The 19,331-nt window shown below is 43.2% G+C and overlaps 1 protein-coding gene across 1 annotated transcript in view; it reads right to left on the bottom strand.

Annotated features, from left to right (window-relative positions):
- Positions 1-18,515, bottom strand: part of LOC121875123 (protein big brother-like) — a 31,545-nt gene extending 13,030 nt beyond the window's left edge. The window contains exons 1-3 of the mRNA XM_042379499.1: positions 18,135-18,515; positions 11,339-11,425; positions 2,938-3,036 (exon numbers count right to left, since the gene is read on the bottom strand). Of these exons, the coding sequence (XP_042235433.1) occupies positions 2,938-3,036; positions 11,339-11,425; positions 18,135-18,332 (384 nt within the window). The 5' untranslated portion in view covers positions 18,333-18,515. The remainder of the gene's footprint in view (positions 1-2,937; positions 3,037-11,338; positions 11,426-18,134) is intronic.
- Between the last annotated feature and the right edge of the window lie 816 nt (positions 18,516-19,331).

The raw sequence follows: 19,331 nt of genomic DNA, 5'->3' as shown, positions 1-19,331 counted from the left end.
TTTCTACCCTGAGGTGTAATGCAGTTGGCGGGAAAATTAATATATGCTAATTTGTCCTTCAGCGCACCCGCCATCTCTTATTGGTGGTGGTGCTACTGAAGGAGGCGGCCCCGGGCACCTGCACCAGATGTTATTATCACTTCTCAACATAACCCTTTGTTCTTCAGGGTTCTCTCTTGTCTCCTCTCTTCTTTTTTGTTATCGTGTTTTTTTGTGTTTTGTTTTAAGAGAGGTAGACAATACCCTCGGAAATATTTGACCCACGAATGTTACTGGGAACATTTCTTTGTTGTCTGTGTGTGCGGGTGATAAACGCTTCTCTGTATCTTTAAAATACAGATAATTACAACGTTTAGTACAGTTACAGTGCAATAGAATGTAAACAAGATCATTAAAGATGGGATATATTTACATTAATGGTACTTTTCTCCGTTTGTCTGTCTGTCTGTCTTTGTAATAACTTCTGGGTATATAATTACATATTTAGTACAATTACTGTACAATAGAATGTAAATAAGCTAATTAAGAGCGGGCTTGTAACACACATTATTGGAACATTCCTCTCTGTGTGTTGTCAGTAGAGGCGGGAAAAGTTTAAAAAAATTAGAAATGTTAATTGCAGGTAGAGTGTGTGTGTGTGTGTGTGTGTGTGTGTGTGTGTGTGTGTGAACTATTAACAGGTGAATGAGACAGGTAAGTGTGTGTGTGTGTGTGTGTGTCTTTGTCTGTGTCTGTCATAAACAACATGTACTATTGCAGGGGATGAGGGGGGGTGGGGGGGGGTAGTTAGCACTTCATGAGACTACTGGAGAAGCCTTGAAGTACTGTAGATGCGGAAACTAACAGCTATGCGCTCTTGTTGAAGATAGATAGATAGATACTTGGATAAATAAATAGATAGATGGATAGATACTTGGATAGATGGATAGATCTTTATTCTGAAAAATCATAAAAAATTCACATCGGATTGCAGGTATACAAACAATAATGAAAAGGTCGTGTCTCTCTCTCTCTCTCTCTCTCTCTCTCTCTCTCTCTCTCACAGCTGCTAGGAAGGTCATTTCCCCTGGTACTTCAGTTTAGCGATACCGCATACCGACAAATATTGCGGGCGGTACCAAGATGATTGTTGTTGTTTTTTTTTGATAAATTTTCTGTTTGTCTGTTTCAATTTCCCGTGGGCGTGGTTATAGCCCTGGGGTCCCTGCGTGAGGTGAGGGAGGGTAGTTGGATGGTGTCAGGGTAGTTTGTGAGTGGTTAGGTCTTGGTGATTCAACTCGTAGACTGGCCTAACTATCTTAGCTACCCCTTGGGCCTACATGAGGGTAGTTATGTGCTGGTGATTCAACTGTAACCCATCCCCAGGTAGTTAAGGCTAGTGACGAGGTGTTGTTAGGTAGTACTGATGGTCTAGCTGGCTCAGACAGACAGATAAACGACCTTTGGGTAGTTCTGGAGGTCCAATTGGTTGTTAGGTGCCCAACTACTCTTGTCAGGTCGTTAGCCTCACCGTCCGCCACACCCAAACAGGTAAACTAAACGTTAATTACCTTACCACGCAACCCCGATAATGTGACCACCACTCCCACACAACTCGGATAATATGAACACCCTCCCTTAACCCGGATAATATGAACACCTTCCCTAAACCCGGATAATATGAACACCTTCCCTTAACCCGGATAATTTGAACACCTCCCCTAAACCCGGATAATATGAACACCTTCCCTAAACCCGGATAATATGAACACCTCCCCTAAACCCGGATAATATGAACACCCTCCTACAACCCATTTTAAAAACATATTTACTAGTAATAACCGGGCAGTCATTGTATCCTTTTATTAATGACCTGAGGTAATCGTTTATTGAAGAAAGTTGTTTTAAAGAACCTCATCAATAACTCTCCCTCACTAATAAATCCGGTTAATTGAAGTTTTATTATCCGTGTCCGGTTAAGTCGAATTATTAAATCTTCACGGACTCGTTTAATTTTTTTTTTCGTCCTAAGCCGTCCCGTTTCAGAGGTTTCTTGGCTGTCCCGTTCCACTGGTCATGTTGTGGTGTTGGTATTTCGTTCTATTAGTCGGACGCCAGATGTATCCGCCTGTGTGATTGGTGCGCCAGATGTTTTCCTTGTCTCTTATTGGTTGTCCAGATGTATTAGTCTCTCTCTCTCTCTCGTGTGGCGGCCTGTGATTGGTGGACCAGCATGGGAAACCCCGAGTGTAGGATTGGCATATAAACATGACCATCTCCCTGATTAGCCCACCTGGTCCAGACAACATACCCCGAGGACCTAAGCCAAATGTAAGCGAGTCTCTGACTGGCCTGTCACATGTAAGCGAGTATGTGATTGGCCCTCGACCTGTAAGCGAGTCTGTGATTGGCCCTTCACATGTAAGCGAGTCTGTGATTGGCCCTTCACATGTAAACGAATCTGTGATTGGCCCTTCACATGTAAGCGAGTCTGTGATTGGCCCTTCACATGTAAGCGAGTCTGTGATTGGCCCTTCACATGTAAGCGAGTCTCTGATTGGCCCTTCACGTATAAACGAGTCTGTATGTGGTTATATACACGTAAACAACTTTCTGATTGGTGTACGATATGTAACCTGACACGTGATTGGCTCGTTAGGTGTATCCTTATCCCGCGAGTGGTTGTTTCAGGCCGTGATTTTTTTGTCTTTTGTTCATAATACAGCGGTCAGGTTAACGAGTCCTCGTGTATTAACCAAACTTAACCTAACCTAACCTAATTTAAGAGAGTTTGGGGACTGATTAAATTCTGGCCTGTTGAATGTTGACCAGTGAGAGAAAGTGAGGGAATGAGTGAGAGAATGGGGGGGGGAGAGAGTGCGTTAGTGAGAGTTAGAGTGAGTAAGAGAAGGTGGGGAGAGAGAGAGAGAGAGAGAGAGAGAGAGGTGGAGAACGTACCTTGCCGGGTTCCTTGTCAAAGTCTACCTCCTTATGGTTGTTGGAGAAGCCTGTGGTGGAGAGTTGGAGATTCACGTTGGTGCCGTTGGTCATGAAAGCCTGTTGGAGAGAGAGACCACAATCTGTTAGAAAACGTAATGGAGTTTTGTCCGGTTGGGGGGTATTTGGTCCAGTTTTAGGGTGACAGAGACAGACCAATCGTGTGTGTGTGTGTGTGTGTGTGTGTCTGTGTGTGTGTGGGGGGGGAGATGTACACACACCCAGAAACACTTCCGGTCATTATGGTAATGTACGATAGTTTCCCCTTCTACTATATCTTCCATACCTGTCCCCAGATGTACGATAATTAGCATGTGAGTGCCACCTGGCTCTCTCCTCACACACACACACACACGCGCGAGTAAATATGTGAAAATACCATCTTTTATTAGTTTTAAGTCACAAATTATGTAATAATAATAAAAATAAAATTAGTGACTCATACAATAACACGGAAGTCATATGAGAGAGAGAGAGAGAGAGAGAGTCATCGTACACCTGGTAACTCCACGTAAACAACAAGCGGAACCAATATGTTGTTTCTTAACTACGGCAACACGACACCATCTGCATTCTGTTATACGCGTAGCTGTTGAGTCCTGTTATACTGGCGGGGGGACAAGGCTGAGAGTAGAGAGAGGGAGGGAGAGATGGTTGAGGTTAGAGAGAGAGAGAGAGAGAGAGATGGTTGACGTTAGAGAGGAGGAGATTGGTTGACGTTAGAGATGGTTGACGTTGGGAGGAGAAGATGGTTGACGTTAGAGAGAGAAGAGGAGGAGATGGTTGACGTTAGAGGGCAAGACATGGCTGAGTAGAGAGAAGAGAAGAGAGTGAGAGAGAGAGAAGAAGGAAGTAATTATTGGCTCTCACATTCAGTCCGTCACACCTGTCAGTAGTTTAGAGAAGTTTACACCTTAAAGCCCGTCATCTGCGAGTTACTTGGACCAGCTGATAGGCGACTCGGGACACACACCTGACACACACACACACACCTGACACACACACACACCTGACACACACACACACCTGACACACACACACACACACACACACACACACACCTGACACACACAGACCATCACCTATTCTTGTAGAAATGGATTACCTTAGTATTAAACAACCACCCCCCACCCTCCCCCCTCCCCATGTCTCTATACCTTGGGGTGCTAGATTAGATTAGTGTCAAGTTGGCGTTAGGTTAGATTAGGTTAGGTTACTGTCAGATTAGATTAGATTAGATTAGGTTAGGTTAGATAAGGTTAGATTAGATAAGGTTAGGTTAGATTACTGTCAGGTGAGATTAGAGTAACGTTAAGATGAAGAAAAAAAATCAAGAAAAATACAAAAAAAATGTCCAGAAAAAATCAAAATTAGATATTTTGTTCATATAATTAGGGATGAGGGAAATAATAAGAGACATTAATGGTTGGGGTGAGGGGAAGGTCGAGACTGTGATGTGTGAATGAAATTATAAATTTTTTTACCCAGAGAGATACAAAACCTTAAGAGGATTGGTTAAGTTAGGTGGGTTTCTTTGGTTGGTTAGGTTCACGAAACGGCATTGAACAAAAAAGTCAATAACAGCATCAAGCAACAGAGTAAGAAAGTCAGCTTTATAGTGAGGTGATTTAAAGGCGGGGTGTGTGTGTGTGTGTGTGTGTGTGTGTGGCGGGGGTAAGTATGATAATGTGTGAGTTCCTGGCGTCCGGCTCACACCTCTCTCTCTCTCTCTCTCTCTCTCTCTCTCTCTCCTCCTTCCCTCCCACTCCCTTCGTCACTTATGTCTTGTTTATTCTTCCACTCTCCTGCTCATCATATCTTTCTGTCTGTCTCTGTCTGTCTGTCCGTCCATCACTCCAAACTCTCTCCTTCCTGTCTCTCACATTTATTTTTTCCTTCTAACCAACTTTTTTCTCTCCTGTTTTTGTTGTCTTTGTCGTTATTAGGGCCGTAGTGTTTTTGTTCTTGTTTTTGTCGCTGTTTTTATTGTTTTTAGTATTATTATTATTGTTTTTTATTGTTATTGATTTTGTTACTCTGTGTGTGTGTGTGTGTGTGTGTGTGTGTGTGTGTGTGTGTGTACCGCTATCTTACACACACACACACACACACACACACACACTCAAATTAAAACGTTCACCTTTTACAATTATTTAAACACGCCTTTCACACTTAATTACACCTGCTTTATTTAATTAAGCCCCCATGGTGTATTGAGTTAAACCAGCATCTTGACAATTAAACCTTAATTTATCTAATTATTTCAACCTGTGTTACCTAATGAAATCTGCTTTATTCTTATTATTATTTACAGTGCTAATTAACCTCTCAACTATAATTAATTGTGGGGTAAAATATTTAATCATAGTGAAATATAATGTGATAAGAACACGCTGTCTCCTTAACGGGATTCTGGTGTGTGTGTGTGTAAGATTTTCGTGTTTTTTTTATTTTGTCTGAGGATAAAAATTTTTTTTTTAAATTTTATCTGGTTTGGCTTTACATACATACATACATACATACATACATACATACATACATATACTGCAACGGTCATCAGATAATTATTAATCGTTTAATCATCACTAAGTGTCTGTTTAGATCTAGTTATTGCCTCTCTCTCTCTCTCTCTCTCTCGATGGTAGTGGAAAAAAAGAATAGTGAGAGAGAGAGAGAGAGAAGAGAGGCACTAAGCCCTAGTAACATTATCACACTGGAGGGCCGCTCTCCCTCCCTCCCTCCTCCTCTATAAGATGGCGGTCGCTGCCAATCCACAAACCCGTCCCTCACACACACACAGCCGCCATCACAACCCCCTCCCCTGAACTACCACAACACCACCCAAACTGGTCTTTCTACTTACATTACTACCCCCTCCCCACCTACACCACATCAACCACCATCCCCACTAACACTCTAGACCACCAAGCCTCCTATCTATATCCTCCTAACCACTACTACCACCCTCCCCTCACTCAACCATTACCACCAGCAACCATCTTACCTACCTACTACCACCACCACCACACCACCTATCTTTTGCTAGTCAACCAACCTCCCTCACCCCTCCACCAACCTCCTCACCCCCTCCACCCCTCCGCCCCCTCACCCTCCCTCCACCAACCCCCCTCACCTCTCCACCAACCCCCCCTCACCCCCCTCCACCAACCCCCACCTCCCCCAGCCCCCCCTCACCCCCTCCACCCCCCACCACCTCCTGACCCCCTCACCCCTCCACCACCCCTCCCTCCCCTCTCCACCACACCCCCTCACCCCTCCCTGCCCCCTCCTCCCCTCCCACCCCCACCCCCCTCACTCTCCTCCACCCCCTCACCTCTCCCACCCTCCCCCCTCACCCCTCCTGCCCCCCTCACCTCCCACCAACCCCCCCTCACCCCTCCACCAGCCCCCATACCCCTCCACCACCCCTTCACCTCTCCACCCACCCCCCTCACCTCCTCCAACCCCCTCACCGCTCCACCAACCCCCCCTCACTTCTCCACCAGGCTGCACCACACCCAAAAACTGACACCAACATTCACTTAACCAAGTCACCTTACCCTCATACTCTGAAACTGTGGCTACGATGACTTAACCCTTGAGTACGATGACTCCACCCCTTGAGTACGATGACTTAACCCCCTGAATCGGTCGCATAACCACACTAACACATACACAAATCTCCAAGACGGTAAAAAATAAATAAAAAGAAAAAGAAAAAGCCAATTACAACCATCGTTAACACAAACTTAAATCACCTCTAAATGTCGTTAACAGGACCAAACTACCACTCTGGTAGTTAACACACTTGCTAAAACTCCCAAAGAGGTCGTTCGTTATAGCTAAACGACCGGGATTACTTTTTGTTCCTATACCATTTTTTTAAAGAAGAAATTGATGATTTTAGTAGAAATAACAAGCTAATTACATATAAACAAAACAATAGGTAAATAAACACAGCTTAGATACGTGTGATAAATAATGGAAATAAAAAAATAAGTAAAAAAATTAATGCAATAATCACAAAATCTAAACTGAAGTGGACGATAAACATGAGGAACACCGTGACGTCAGAACCTTAACAGTTGCCAGATGTCACTAACCGCCACTCTTCACTTCTCAAAAGCCAAGGTAACGCGTCATAACAATAATCCAACTCGACAGAAATTGTTGCAAAATTACCTCTAAATTATTAGTTAAAAAAAAAAGGTAGAAGTTGTAAAAAATAAATAAAATAGACGTAAGGGTTGAGATTGAGGGTAGGGAGGGTGTAGGGAGGTCAGGGAGGAGAGGGGGGGAGTAGGGAGGTATACTTGTTAGGGAGTGAATCTATTTATCACGGTCACAAGTGGGTAGGTATTAGGGGAGGGATGATTGTTAGTGTGTCCTGCCCTCACACTAAGGCAGGCTGGTGCGGTGGGTAAAGATCGGAGGAAGGGTGAAGGAGGGAGGAAGTCTGCCATAATGTATGTATGTATGTATGTATGTTTGTTTGTTTGTATATATACCAGTAGTAGTAGTAGTTGGTAGATATCTTTAAGTATTGTGGTGTATTTGTATATTATGTGTATAGGTAAATAAGGACATGTATATTAATATTCATATATACATGACTCGTCTCGTCTGAAGTCATGCCATATATGATGATTAGGACCATTTGCATGAGTGTGTATTAACTGGCTCTTAACTGTTAATACACACCTCAATAACACAAGATATACAACAATAGCGGGAGGAAGAGATAGAGAGAGATAAGAGAGAGAGATAAAGAGATGGTTTATTCTCTCTCTCTCTCTCTCTCTCTCTCTCTCTCTCTCTCTCTCTCTCGTCCTCTCCCAGTACACTACAGTAGGTTAGGTTAGGTTAGGTTGGGTTGGATTTGGTTAGGTTTGGTTAGGATAGGTTGTGGTTAAGGTTAGGTTAGGTTAAGGCACTGCATTTTCCGCTATAGAATTTGTGCTAAGAAGATATTTCCTGTGTGTGTGTGTGTGTGTGTGTGTGTTCCACGTTCATCAACTAGTGCTTGTATGTACACACACTGTATTTAGTAAATGGGCAAGTCACTCCACGCTGTTAACACCACCGTACCACCACACCACACCACAATCACCACTACCACACCACACCACAATCACCACTACCACACCACCACTGCATTTCCATACTAACACACTACCACGTTACCATACCACCTACACTACCACCATATTGCCACTACACCACTACAACCCACACACCACCACCACCACACACTACTACCACACCACATTGCCACACCTACTACCACACCACATTGCCACAGTACACCACCACTACCACACTACCACACACTACACAATACACACCACATTGCCACACTACACCACCACTACAACCCACACCACCACCACACACACCTACCCACACACATTGCCACACTACTACACACCATATTGCCACACTACACCACCACCACTACAACCACACCACCACCACAAACCACACCACCACCACAAACCACACCACCACCACACTACTACCACACCACATTGCCACACTACACCACTACTACCACACTACCACCACACTACTACCACACTACCACACCATATTGCCACACTACACCACCACCACTACCAGCACACCACCACCACACTACTACTACCACACTCCTACCCCACCACTACCACGTACTCTTGCAAGTGTCGATCCAACCCACAATTTCACGTCGTCAATCAAATCCTTCGGAGGAGCAGGTGTGGTTGCCATCTTACAGGTTTTTTACTTTTATCTGGCAACACTTAAGGAAGTTGAGGATGAGGTAACACTCTTAGCTGGTAACTGTGTGAGTGGTGGTAGTTGTGGTGGTGGTAGTTGTGGTGGTGATGTTATAGTGGTGGTAGTTGTGGTGGTGATGTGAGATCGTGTGGTAGTGGAATGGTGGGTGGTAGTTGTGTGGTGGAGGTAATTGTGGTAGAATGGTGGTGATGGTAGTAGTGGTAATAGTAGTGGTAGTAGTTTGTGGGAGTATTACGTTTTTGTTAATGATAGTGGTTATATGATGGTGGTAGTTGTTGTAGTACGTGATTGTGGTAGTAGTTGTAGTACGTGATTGTGGTAGTAGTAGTTGAGGAATTTATACTATATAATAATGGTTGTCTGATGGTGGTGGTAGTGGTGTTTGTAATTTGTTAAGAATCTGATGATAATAGTGGTTGTCGAATGGTGGTAGTAGTTATGGTAGAAATTGTCATTATACTTGGGGAGTATCTTACGCTCCTATTGATAGTAGTGGTTGTCTGGTAGTAGTAGTAGTAGTAGTATCGGACAGGTGAAGTCGATAATAATAACGATAATGATAAAAATGGGGGTGATGATGATGATGATGACGATGACGTAATAACAGGTAGACGGTAATGATGATGGAGGTGGTTAATGGTTTACTGAAGATTAATGTTAATATATAAGGTTAATGTTAATATCTAGGAGGTTAAGGTTAATATTTGAGTTTGTTTACCATAACTTAATTGGAACTTTGGATACTTTAACTCTCCAGGTTATTTCACCTTTAGATTAACCACCCTAATGTTAATATAACAACCTAACCTAACCTAATACCAACTTATTTTAACTTGATGCTACCCTAACCTAACCCCAGGGCTAATCTTCAGGTGATACAAATATCCCTAATTTCCTTGATACAAACAAACAAACAAACGCAATCTAGCCGCCATATTGGATCAGAAAATTGATTTATTGAACCGGAAATAACTCCTGATTGGTTATTATGACCCGTGTAGGCTGACGTGTGTTTGTCTGTCTGTCTGTCTGAACCTGGCGTGTGTGTGTGTGTGTGTGTGTGTGTGTGTGTGTACACACGTATGGCGACCTGTGGTGTAATGGTCAGCATGATCGCCTCGCAAGCCAGCGGACCCGGGCTCGATCCCCGGGCAGAGTGAAACTATGGGCAAGTTTCGCTATGCCATTTGTGGATCGTGTTCCGGGGTAATGGTTAACCAGTGCAGTTGGCGAGTTGTCCGGTCTTCTCGGACTATTCCTTGACACTGGGTCATGCAGCTCGTTAACTCAGGGTGTGGTTGTTGTGTTGGCGACAGCTTCTACACCTTAAACAAATTCACGCCTAGGTGGCCCTTGGACCGGCCATCCTCCTACACCAGGGCCACCGATTGTTATGTATGTGTAGGCGCGTGTTAATATATCCGAAATAATATCACTAATTATGTGTATTAATGTGTATATCATGTGTGAGAGAGGAGGGAGCCTTAGGTACAGGTATATACGGGTCAGAGAACAGGAAGTTACAGGTCTTCTATTAAGTCTGTATTTTACGATATCTTAATGTAACCACCCACCCACAACCCATTTTCTTTCTCACTTCCCTCCCTCCGTTTTCTATATATTTTCGTGTTTTTTTTTAAAGTTTCGTCTCGGTGTTCGGTTTGAAGAAAAAAAATATCTGGGGAAATTCTCCGTAAGTTCTGACACCATTCGTCAAGTGTAAGTGGTGGGGGATCAGTCTTCCGCTTTACACAGAGGAAGAGGAGGAGGAGGAGGAGGAGGAGGATCCGGTCTTCCGCTTCACACGGAGGAGGAGGAGTGGAAGAAGACGAAGAATAGTGATGGATGAAGGAAGAAGAAGAATAATAAGAGAAGGAAGAGGAGAGGTGGTAGGGGAAGGACAAGAAGTAAAAGGGAAAGGAGGAGAATCCGGTCATCTGCTTCCCAAGGAGGAGTAATGATGGGGTGAGGCAGAAGGAGGAGGAGGAGGATGACAGCTGCCAACACAGGTACTCTGGTAATGAAGGCTCGGACTGTTGTCTTCCTCAGGTAAACACACCCGCTACACTGCTGCCACATCTCCTAACACTTACATCATTAACAACCACTTAACAGATCAATTACACCCTCTACACCCACTTTATACCTTCTGAAGATAACAAGGTGATTATCTTCGTCAATTGTGTCGTTTAGATTGTTTGTTGTTGTTTGTTAAGTTTGTGAGTTAATTGATGTGTGGCAAGCTGATGTCTGGCTAGCGTAGGTGGCTGTCCTTTCCCGCCAAATTACAGCTTGCTGGGGGGGGGGGGCTGCCAGCTTAGTTCCCAGCTTTATCTGTCTTGATTTAATTACCCGTTACCTTAACCACCTTTCACGGTCGTCAAATTTGACAGCTGGGGTGATTAGAGGCAACCAATTACCTTCATGGTGTCCGATTACGTCACTACCTCAACTAGGGTTATGATTGGTTGAGGTGAAACAGCTGATTGGCTGAGGTGAAACAGACGTGACAGATGATTGGCTGAGGTGAAACAGACGTGACAGATGATTGGCTACATTACTAGACGGTAAAGAGGTAACTCACCATCTCCGTGTGTCCTTCTCTTACACCTGCCTGAAACCTCTGTCTTCTCTCTTCCAGTGGCCGGTCTCTGTACCCCGTGTAGCGCACCTGTGGGAGATTACACCTGTTTATAATACTTGTGGGAGGGTTCACCTGTTACACACACACACACACCCCTTATAATAGTCTGAAATTCATGAAAATTTTAACACGTAAAAGAAAATTCTATTAACAATCGTTTTAAATTCATGAGTTTTTTAAAATTACACAATAATTCATCCCACTTTTATTCATCATAAAATTTACTGGTATTTTTAGTCTGGTTTAAAAGTGAACTTACTAACAAGTCGAGTTTTTCTTTAGTTATTTAAAAACTTCACAAATAATAAAATACAATTATAAAAAAACTATATTAAAATTATCAGTAAAAAAAACAGAAAAGTATTAAAATTATCACACAAAGTAAAAAAAAATATATTAACCCCAAAAAAGTAACAATAATGTGACAGGTAAAAGTATCGTTACGTCATCGTCGGTAAACAATAATGACTGTGCATAAAACCAACTGACGTAAAACATGACTTATAAACGGCGCAAAAACCAACTCGTTTAATAACAGAAAAAAAAAAGTAAACAAAAAACCCAGTGGGAGTGAAGTGTTAAGTACAAGGTGTTAACAGAATAATGGCGTTAAAAGTCAACACCAAAAAACATGCAAAACCAACAGTAAAACACAACGGGGAGGGAAAAAACGGGAAACGGAAGCACTGCAAATTGAGGTGGATTACAGTACACCTCACATAACTCACAATTAACTTTTAACAAACCGGTAAAAATAGTGCCTGCCATTAGAGTTAATAACTATCTCTAGCTCTGCATTTATTATTATTATATTTTTTAGAATGATATGGATGTAGAAGGAAAATCTCGAGGCGGGTGTCAATGTGTGTAGCGTGAGGGAGGGAAGCATCTTGCATGTCTTCGAATCCGGTTAATATTTTGAATCTTTTTAAAAACTTTATTGAAACCCAGAAATTATAGCTATAACGTTGGATATTATTGACTTCTGGCGTGCTAAGATATATAATAATACCCTTGAATGTATAAGAGAAGACCAGAAATACGAGATAAATTAGTTAATAGCGTAGTTCCTCTTTTTAAGCTGTCGTCACGTCATCCATCATTATCTAGTATATTACGTGTTGGCGTCTAACTACCTACCTACCTACCCTCTGTTTCATATAATACTATAGAGCCGTGTTATATATTATACACCTGACCCCCTACATTACGTTAGACAGGTGAGACGGTATGATCACCCGCCATAAAGCTGTACCATCGGCAGCCTATAATTGAAGGTTCCAATAATTTTATTTTCGGTTTGATTTGTAGGTCTGAACGCCGCCGGAGTCTCCATAAACGCTGAGAGTGACAGGAAGTTTGATTCATCTCTGATAATTAATATAATATACAGTTAGACGACGGATTTATATCGTATAATGAGTATAATTTGTATATCACTCGTGCAAGAGGATATATATAAATATATATACTTTTATAAGTGCCGGGGTAACCAGGAGACAATTAAGAGATTATAAATTTGGCGGTAAAAAGGCGATCAGAGCAGCGTTGGAGTTATTGACAATTAATGGGATCGAAACCTGTATTTAAGAGGATCGAAACATTTTTTTTATGGGATCGAAACCTCTATTATTGGGATTGAAACCTGTATTTAAGAGGATCGAAACATTTTTTTTTATGAGATTGAAACCTCTTTTATAAGGGGATTGAAACCTCCATATAATGGGATCGAAACCTCTAGAGAAGGAAGACGAAGATGGAAGATGATGGAAGAAAGAAGACAAATGAGAAGATTGAGGATTACGAGGGAGGAGGAAAGAGGTTCACAGCCACACTCACGTACAAACACCATTTGTCGAGTCTACATTCACCTCTTCCGGCGTGTCTGAACCTTCCCAGCCCTCCTTCCCCCCCCCTTCTCTTCCTCTCCGTTCCACCCTTTCCTTCCATATCTTCCTCTCTCTTACCACCTCCTCCCTTCCATATCTTCCTCTCCCTTTCATCCTTCTCTTCCTCTCCCTTCCATATCTACTCAGCCCTCCCTTCTTTCCGTCTCCTTCCCTCCCTTCATTCCTTCTCTCCGTCCCCCTAGTCCTTACCACTCTCGTTTCTTACTGTTCCTTCCTTCCTTCCTTCCTTCCTTCAACGCATACAGGGGAATAAGATGGATGTGTGTGTGTGACAGGTGTGTGTGTGTGTGACAGGTGTGTAATTGCTAATGTGCCCTACCACCTTCACACCCTGGGAACTTTACCTATACCTGTCTACCTCAAGGTCTCTCTCTCTCTCTCTCTCTCTCTCTCTCTCTCTCTCTCTCTCTCTCTCTCTCTCTGACACACCCTAAGCACAGGTGGTCCTTATGACGTCATATATTAACACTTGATGACGTAATGAAAGTAATGGACCAATGAACGTGTGTGTGTGTGTGTGATTATTGGAGTCATAGAGAAAAATAATCGAATAATGTAAATTGAAAAAAAAAATAATGAATAATGATGCAGTAAATTCATACATACTATACAGTGTAAACAGCCGTGATGGACATGAACAAGATGAGCTAATAAATCCAGTATTATTTCTTCTCTACTGAGCCTCACTATAAGTTATTAAGCGCCAGATATTGAGCTTCGGAGTTATGAAATAAATTATAGGCGATAAGATCATTTAATTTATATTTTAAGTACACACACTCTCTCTCTCTCTCTCTCTCTATCTCTCTCTCTCTTGGTCAGAACAGGTACAAGGTTGTGTGGGCGGATCATTGCTCACCTGACCGTCTGCGGGGAAACTCCTCTCATTAACGGATTTTACCTCTGATAGTTCCCCACATTAGCGGACAGTGATGTATTGGCTAGTGGAAGTTTTCCGCTAATAAGAGGTTCCTTTTATGTGGTAGTGGAAGGTGTCCGTTAATAAGAGACTCCTTATAAGTGCTAGTGGAAAGTGTCCGCTAATGATAGATCCCTATGTGTACTTTCCATCAGTACCCGACTTTTGTTCTACTTTCTTTACGACTTGATGATGATTTATATAATATTTGGGGTACTTTCCCTGCCATTTTATAACACTGTTTCCTTATTACAAGTAGTATCGTAAGTATCCCGACACTTCCCGACACATACCGTCACTTTCTTTCACGTCTCGAAAATTATTTGTAATTCCTTACATCTACTGGTACTTTCTCACGTTTATATTATTACAGGTACTTTCCTTCACTTTACAAGTAATTTTCGTCACTATCACTACTTTCCAATTACGTCTAATCACTGACCACTACTTCCGGTTATAGCGAAGATTGTATAACCAAAACTAACCTCGTTATAATGAATTAATTTGATACTAAACTGACTCTTCCACACACACACACACACACATACATACATACATACACTGTACACATGCATCCATTAAGGTAAAATAAAATAATAATAATAATAATAGAGAGATTGTATAGCCATTATTATTATATTTATTTTATTTTAATTATTACTGAAATATTGCAAAGTCTTCCCGTTCTGTTGCAAGGTCTTCCCGCTATCTCTCGCCCTCGTTAAGCCTTCGTACAATAGCGATAATTACTGATATACTCGTTAAAAAAAAGACACAAATATAAAGGTAAAAATGCTCCTTGCAATGTTGATATGTGAAGAGTGTTGCAAGACCGTGTATTTCTAGTGTTGCAAGACCGTGTTTTTCTAGTGTTGCAGGATGGTTTAGCCTGACTGGTATGACGATGTAATGATAGGTTATTTTTATCTTCAGTCGTTATTTATTCGTTATTTATTTGCTGTTATTTATTAGTTTTCAGCCACTTAGTTATTAATTTGATACTGAATGAAGAGTCTGTCTGTCTGTCTGTCTCTCTGTCTGTCTGTCTGTCTATCTGTCCATTGAAACTAAATAAACAGTGATGAATTACTTCTTAATGTATAAAACAATAATAATAACAATAAACCAATAATCCCTCACCTAACACTCTCTACAACCAAACTACCGTATTGCCCAATTTAACCCCCAAAACGACAATTACTTAAGACAAAAAAAACCGGGAATTTCTTACCAAAAAATAAATGGAATAAATAATAACATGGCAACTCTTGTGGTTAAGTTGCCATGGCTGTTTTTGTTGAGTTTTTTGTCGACTTTGTGGTTATTAACAAAATCTGTATTTAAAGTCGGAAGGAGTTTGCTTGTGGGATTTTAGTCAACGCTTGTGTGTGTGTCTGTCTGTCTGTACGTTATATGTCTGTATGTGTATGTGTGTGTCTGTCTGTCTGTCTGTCTGTCTGTCTGTCTGTGTGTGTCTGTCTGTCTGTCTGTCTGTCTGTACCTGATCAGCAAACAATAAGATAAACGATGAATATATAAAATTCACTTATAAATTAGTTCAGGTGATAGAGATTACAGTAGAGTCTTAGTGAACGACAGTGAACGTAACTCTGGTCTGAACGTTCACACAAGACCCCCATACGTTCACTCGTAACTCGTGCTCAAGTGAACGTATCTAATGGAGATCGAGTATTTGTAATTTTGATGCCATTTGGGACGATTTTATATATATATATATATATTTTTTTTAATTTGAGTTGGTTGGGTTAGGTTAGGTTAGGTCAGGTCAGGTTAGATTAGGTTAGGTCAGATTAGATTAGGTTATATAAAATTAGATTAGGGGAGAACAGACAGAAGACAGACAGATAGATAGGTTTAAGACAGTCACTCTCTCTCACCTGTTCAGAGAGGTTACCATGAGAGAGAGAGAGAGAGAGAGAGAGAGAGAGAGAGAGTAAACAGATTTGTAGAGGTATTGAGCTTAGTAGAGTCGACTTGTGTTGAATGACGCACAGTATACTCTGCAGACCTAGTATACCCTGGTAGACTCAGTGATACCCTGGTAGACTCAGTATACCCTGGTAGACTCCAGTATACCCTGGTAGACTCAGTATACCCTGGTAGACTCAGTGCATCCCTGGTGACTCAGTATACCCTGGTAGACCTGGTATACCCTGGTAGACCTGTACCCTGGTAGACTCGGTATACTCTGGTAGACTCAGTATACCCTGGTAGACTCAGTATACCCTGGTAGACCCAGTATACCCTGGTAGACTCAGTATACCCTGGTAGACTCCAGTATACCCTGGTAGACTCGGTATACCCTGGTAGACTCAGTATACCCTGGTAGACTCAGTATACCCTGGTAGACTCAGTATACCCTGGTAGACTCAGTATACCCTGGAGACTCGCATGCCCTGGTAGACCCGGTATACCCTGGCAGACCCGGTATACCCTGTAGACTCAGTATACCCTGGTAGACCCGGTATACCCTGGTAGACTCAGTATACCCTGGTAGACACTCAGTATACCCTGGTAGACTCAGTATACCCTGGTAGACACTCGGTATACCCTGGTAGACTCAGTATACCCTGGTAGACACTGGTATACCCTGGTAGACTCGGTATACCCTGGTAGACACTCAGTATACCCTGGTAGACACCAGTATACCCTGGTACCTCAGTATACCCTGGTAGACTCAGTATACTCTGGTAGACACTCAGTATACTGGTAGACACTCAGTATACCCTGGTAGACACTCAGTATACCCTGGTAGACACTCAGTATACCCTGGTAAACACTCAGTATACCCTGGTAGACACTCAGTATAACCTTGCAGACACTCGGTATACCCCAGACAGTATACCCTGGTACCTCAGCATACCTGGTAGACCCAGTATACCCTGGTACTCAGTATACCCCTGGTACCTCAGTATACCCTGGTAGACAGTATACCGGTACCTCAGTATACTCTGGTAGACTCACTGTACTCTGGTAGACTCAGTATACCCTGTAGACAGTATACCCTGGAACTCAGTATACCCTGGCACCAGTATACTCTGGTAGACCTCACTGTACTCTGGTAGACCCAGTATACCCTGGTAGACTCTGGTATACCCTGGCACCTCAGTATACCCTGGTAGACAGTATACCCTGGTACCTCAGTATACTCTGGTAGACTCAGTATACCCTGGTAGACACTCAGTATACCCTGCAGACAGTATACCCCAGACCTAGTATACCCTGGTACCTCAGTATACCTGGTAGACCTCACTGTACTCTGGTAGACAGATACCTGGCACCTCAGTATACTCTGGTAGACTCACTGTACCCTGGTAGACAGTATACCCTGCACCTCAGTATACTCTGGTAGACTCACTGTACTCTGTAGACAGTATACCCTGGTACCTCAGTATACTCTGGTAGACAGTATACCCTGGTACCTCAGTATACTCTGGTTGACTCCACTGTACCTGGTAGACAGTATACCCTGGTACCTCAGTATACTCTGGTAGACTCAGTATACCCTGCAGACACCTCAGTATACCCTGGTAGACAGTATACCCTGGTACTCTGTATACCTGGTAGACTCATTGTACTCTGTAGACAGTAAACCCTGGTACCCTCAGTATACTCTGGTAGACAGTATACCCTGGCACTCAGCATACCCTGGTAGACAGTATACCCTGGTACCAGTATACCCTGGTACCTCAGTATACCCTAGACAGTATACCCCACCTCAGTATACCCTGGCACCTCAGTATACCCTGGTAGACCCAGTATACCCTGGTACCTCAGTATACCCTGGTAGACAGTATACCCTGGTACCTCAGTATACCCTGGTACCTCAGTATACCCCTGTACCTCAGTATACTCTGGTAGACTCACTGTACTCTGGTAGACTCACCTCTGTCTCCCTGGCCAAGCGGCGGAACAGTTCATCAGCGTCAAACTTGGCCTTCTGGTCAGGCACCACTCGAGGCATCTTGAACATAAGTCTTGGCTTAGGCGGCTGATGCTGTGGCTCGTAGAGTGATGGCAGCGGCGACTCGTAGTGGGGCAGCATCGTCGTCGACACCGTCATCTGCTCGTTCAGGGAAGTCATACTGGTCGTCTCAACTCACTAAAAAGCAGTTTCTAAGTCACGCGACACGACCTGAGACGACACAGGACTCGGGTAAACGACACACTCAGGCCACACCACTTGGCGGACGACACCCAGTTGGGACGGGGATAGTGATGCTCACCAGATAACGTTGTGGGGGATACTGGTGACTCTCACGTTCTCCCCCGCCATTGCTGGAACTGGGCGGATCAAGGGGCGGAGCGAGGGCGGAGTCGGGATTTGAAACCAATGGGGACGTCGGGTGTCCCCGCGGTGTGACCTGACGCGCGGCCCTGCGGTTAGCCAATCAGTGGCCAGCGTGGCTCCCATCCCCTCTCCCGAGAGAACCTCCAAGGTGCCGCATCACCGTTGCCACTTATTGATAAAAATCCTCTTTTATTTCCCTTTAAATCTCCATTCCAACAATCTGCTGTTTCTCATTACGCAACGTTAGTAACCTACCGCTCATTGTCATTCCAGTAGCCTCATAAAACTCATAAATGAGGTACTAAAAGCATAGATAATTGTGGTATTCTCTTTGACAACAGATTGGCAACTTGGCAAAATCTGGGCAGCGACTCTGCAGTTTTTTCTCTCAAATGCCAACATGCCAGGGGGGGGGGTGTTGCCATATACAGCTCCCTCATATATCCTGGTGATAAGATGGACACTCAACTATATATAGACACTACCAATTATTATATATACTTATTTCAGTTACGAGGGGCAGATGTAGGTGATAAGGGATGTTTCTGAGGTGCCGTCACTCGCCTAGAGGTGCAGTCACTCACTGATGGCCCTCACCAGACGGTAACTCACCTACGGATCAATTTTCTGGCTGTATTGAAAATGTCATTCGGTGATCCCCTTCACGTTCACCCTCGAGTCATAATGTTGCGACCATTTCTCTTCAACCCACTTGTCGCCACCCTTCGTTCACACACACACACACACAGGCACACACATATACAGAGGCATGTGTGTGTTGGTAGGGGGTTG

This window comes from Homarus americanus, unplaced genomic scaffold (assembly GCF_018991925.1).
Source record: "Homarus americanus isolate GMGI-L3 unplaced genomic scaffold, GMGI_Hamer_2.0 scaffold36970, whole genome shotgun sequence".
NCBI classification, from domain to species: domain Eukaryota; kingdom Metazoa; phylum Arthropoda; class Malacostraca; order Decapoda; family Nephropidae; genus Homarus; species Homarus americanus.
This window is presented reverse-complemented; position numbering and strand designations above follow the sequence as displayed.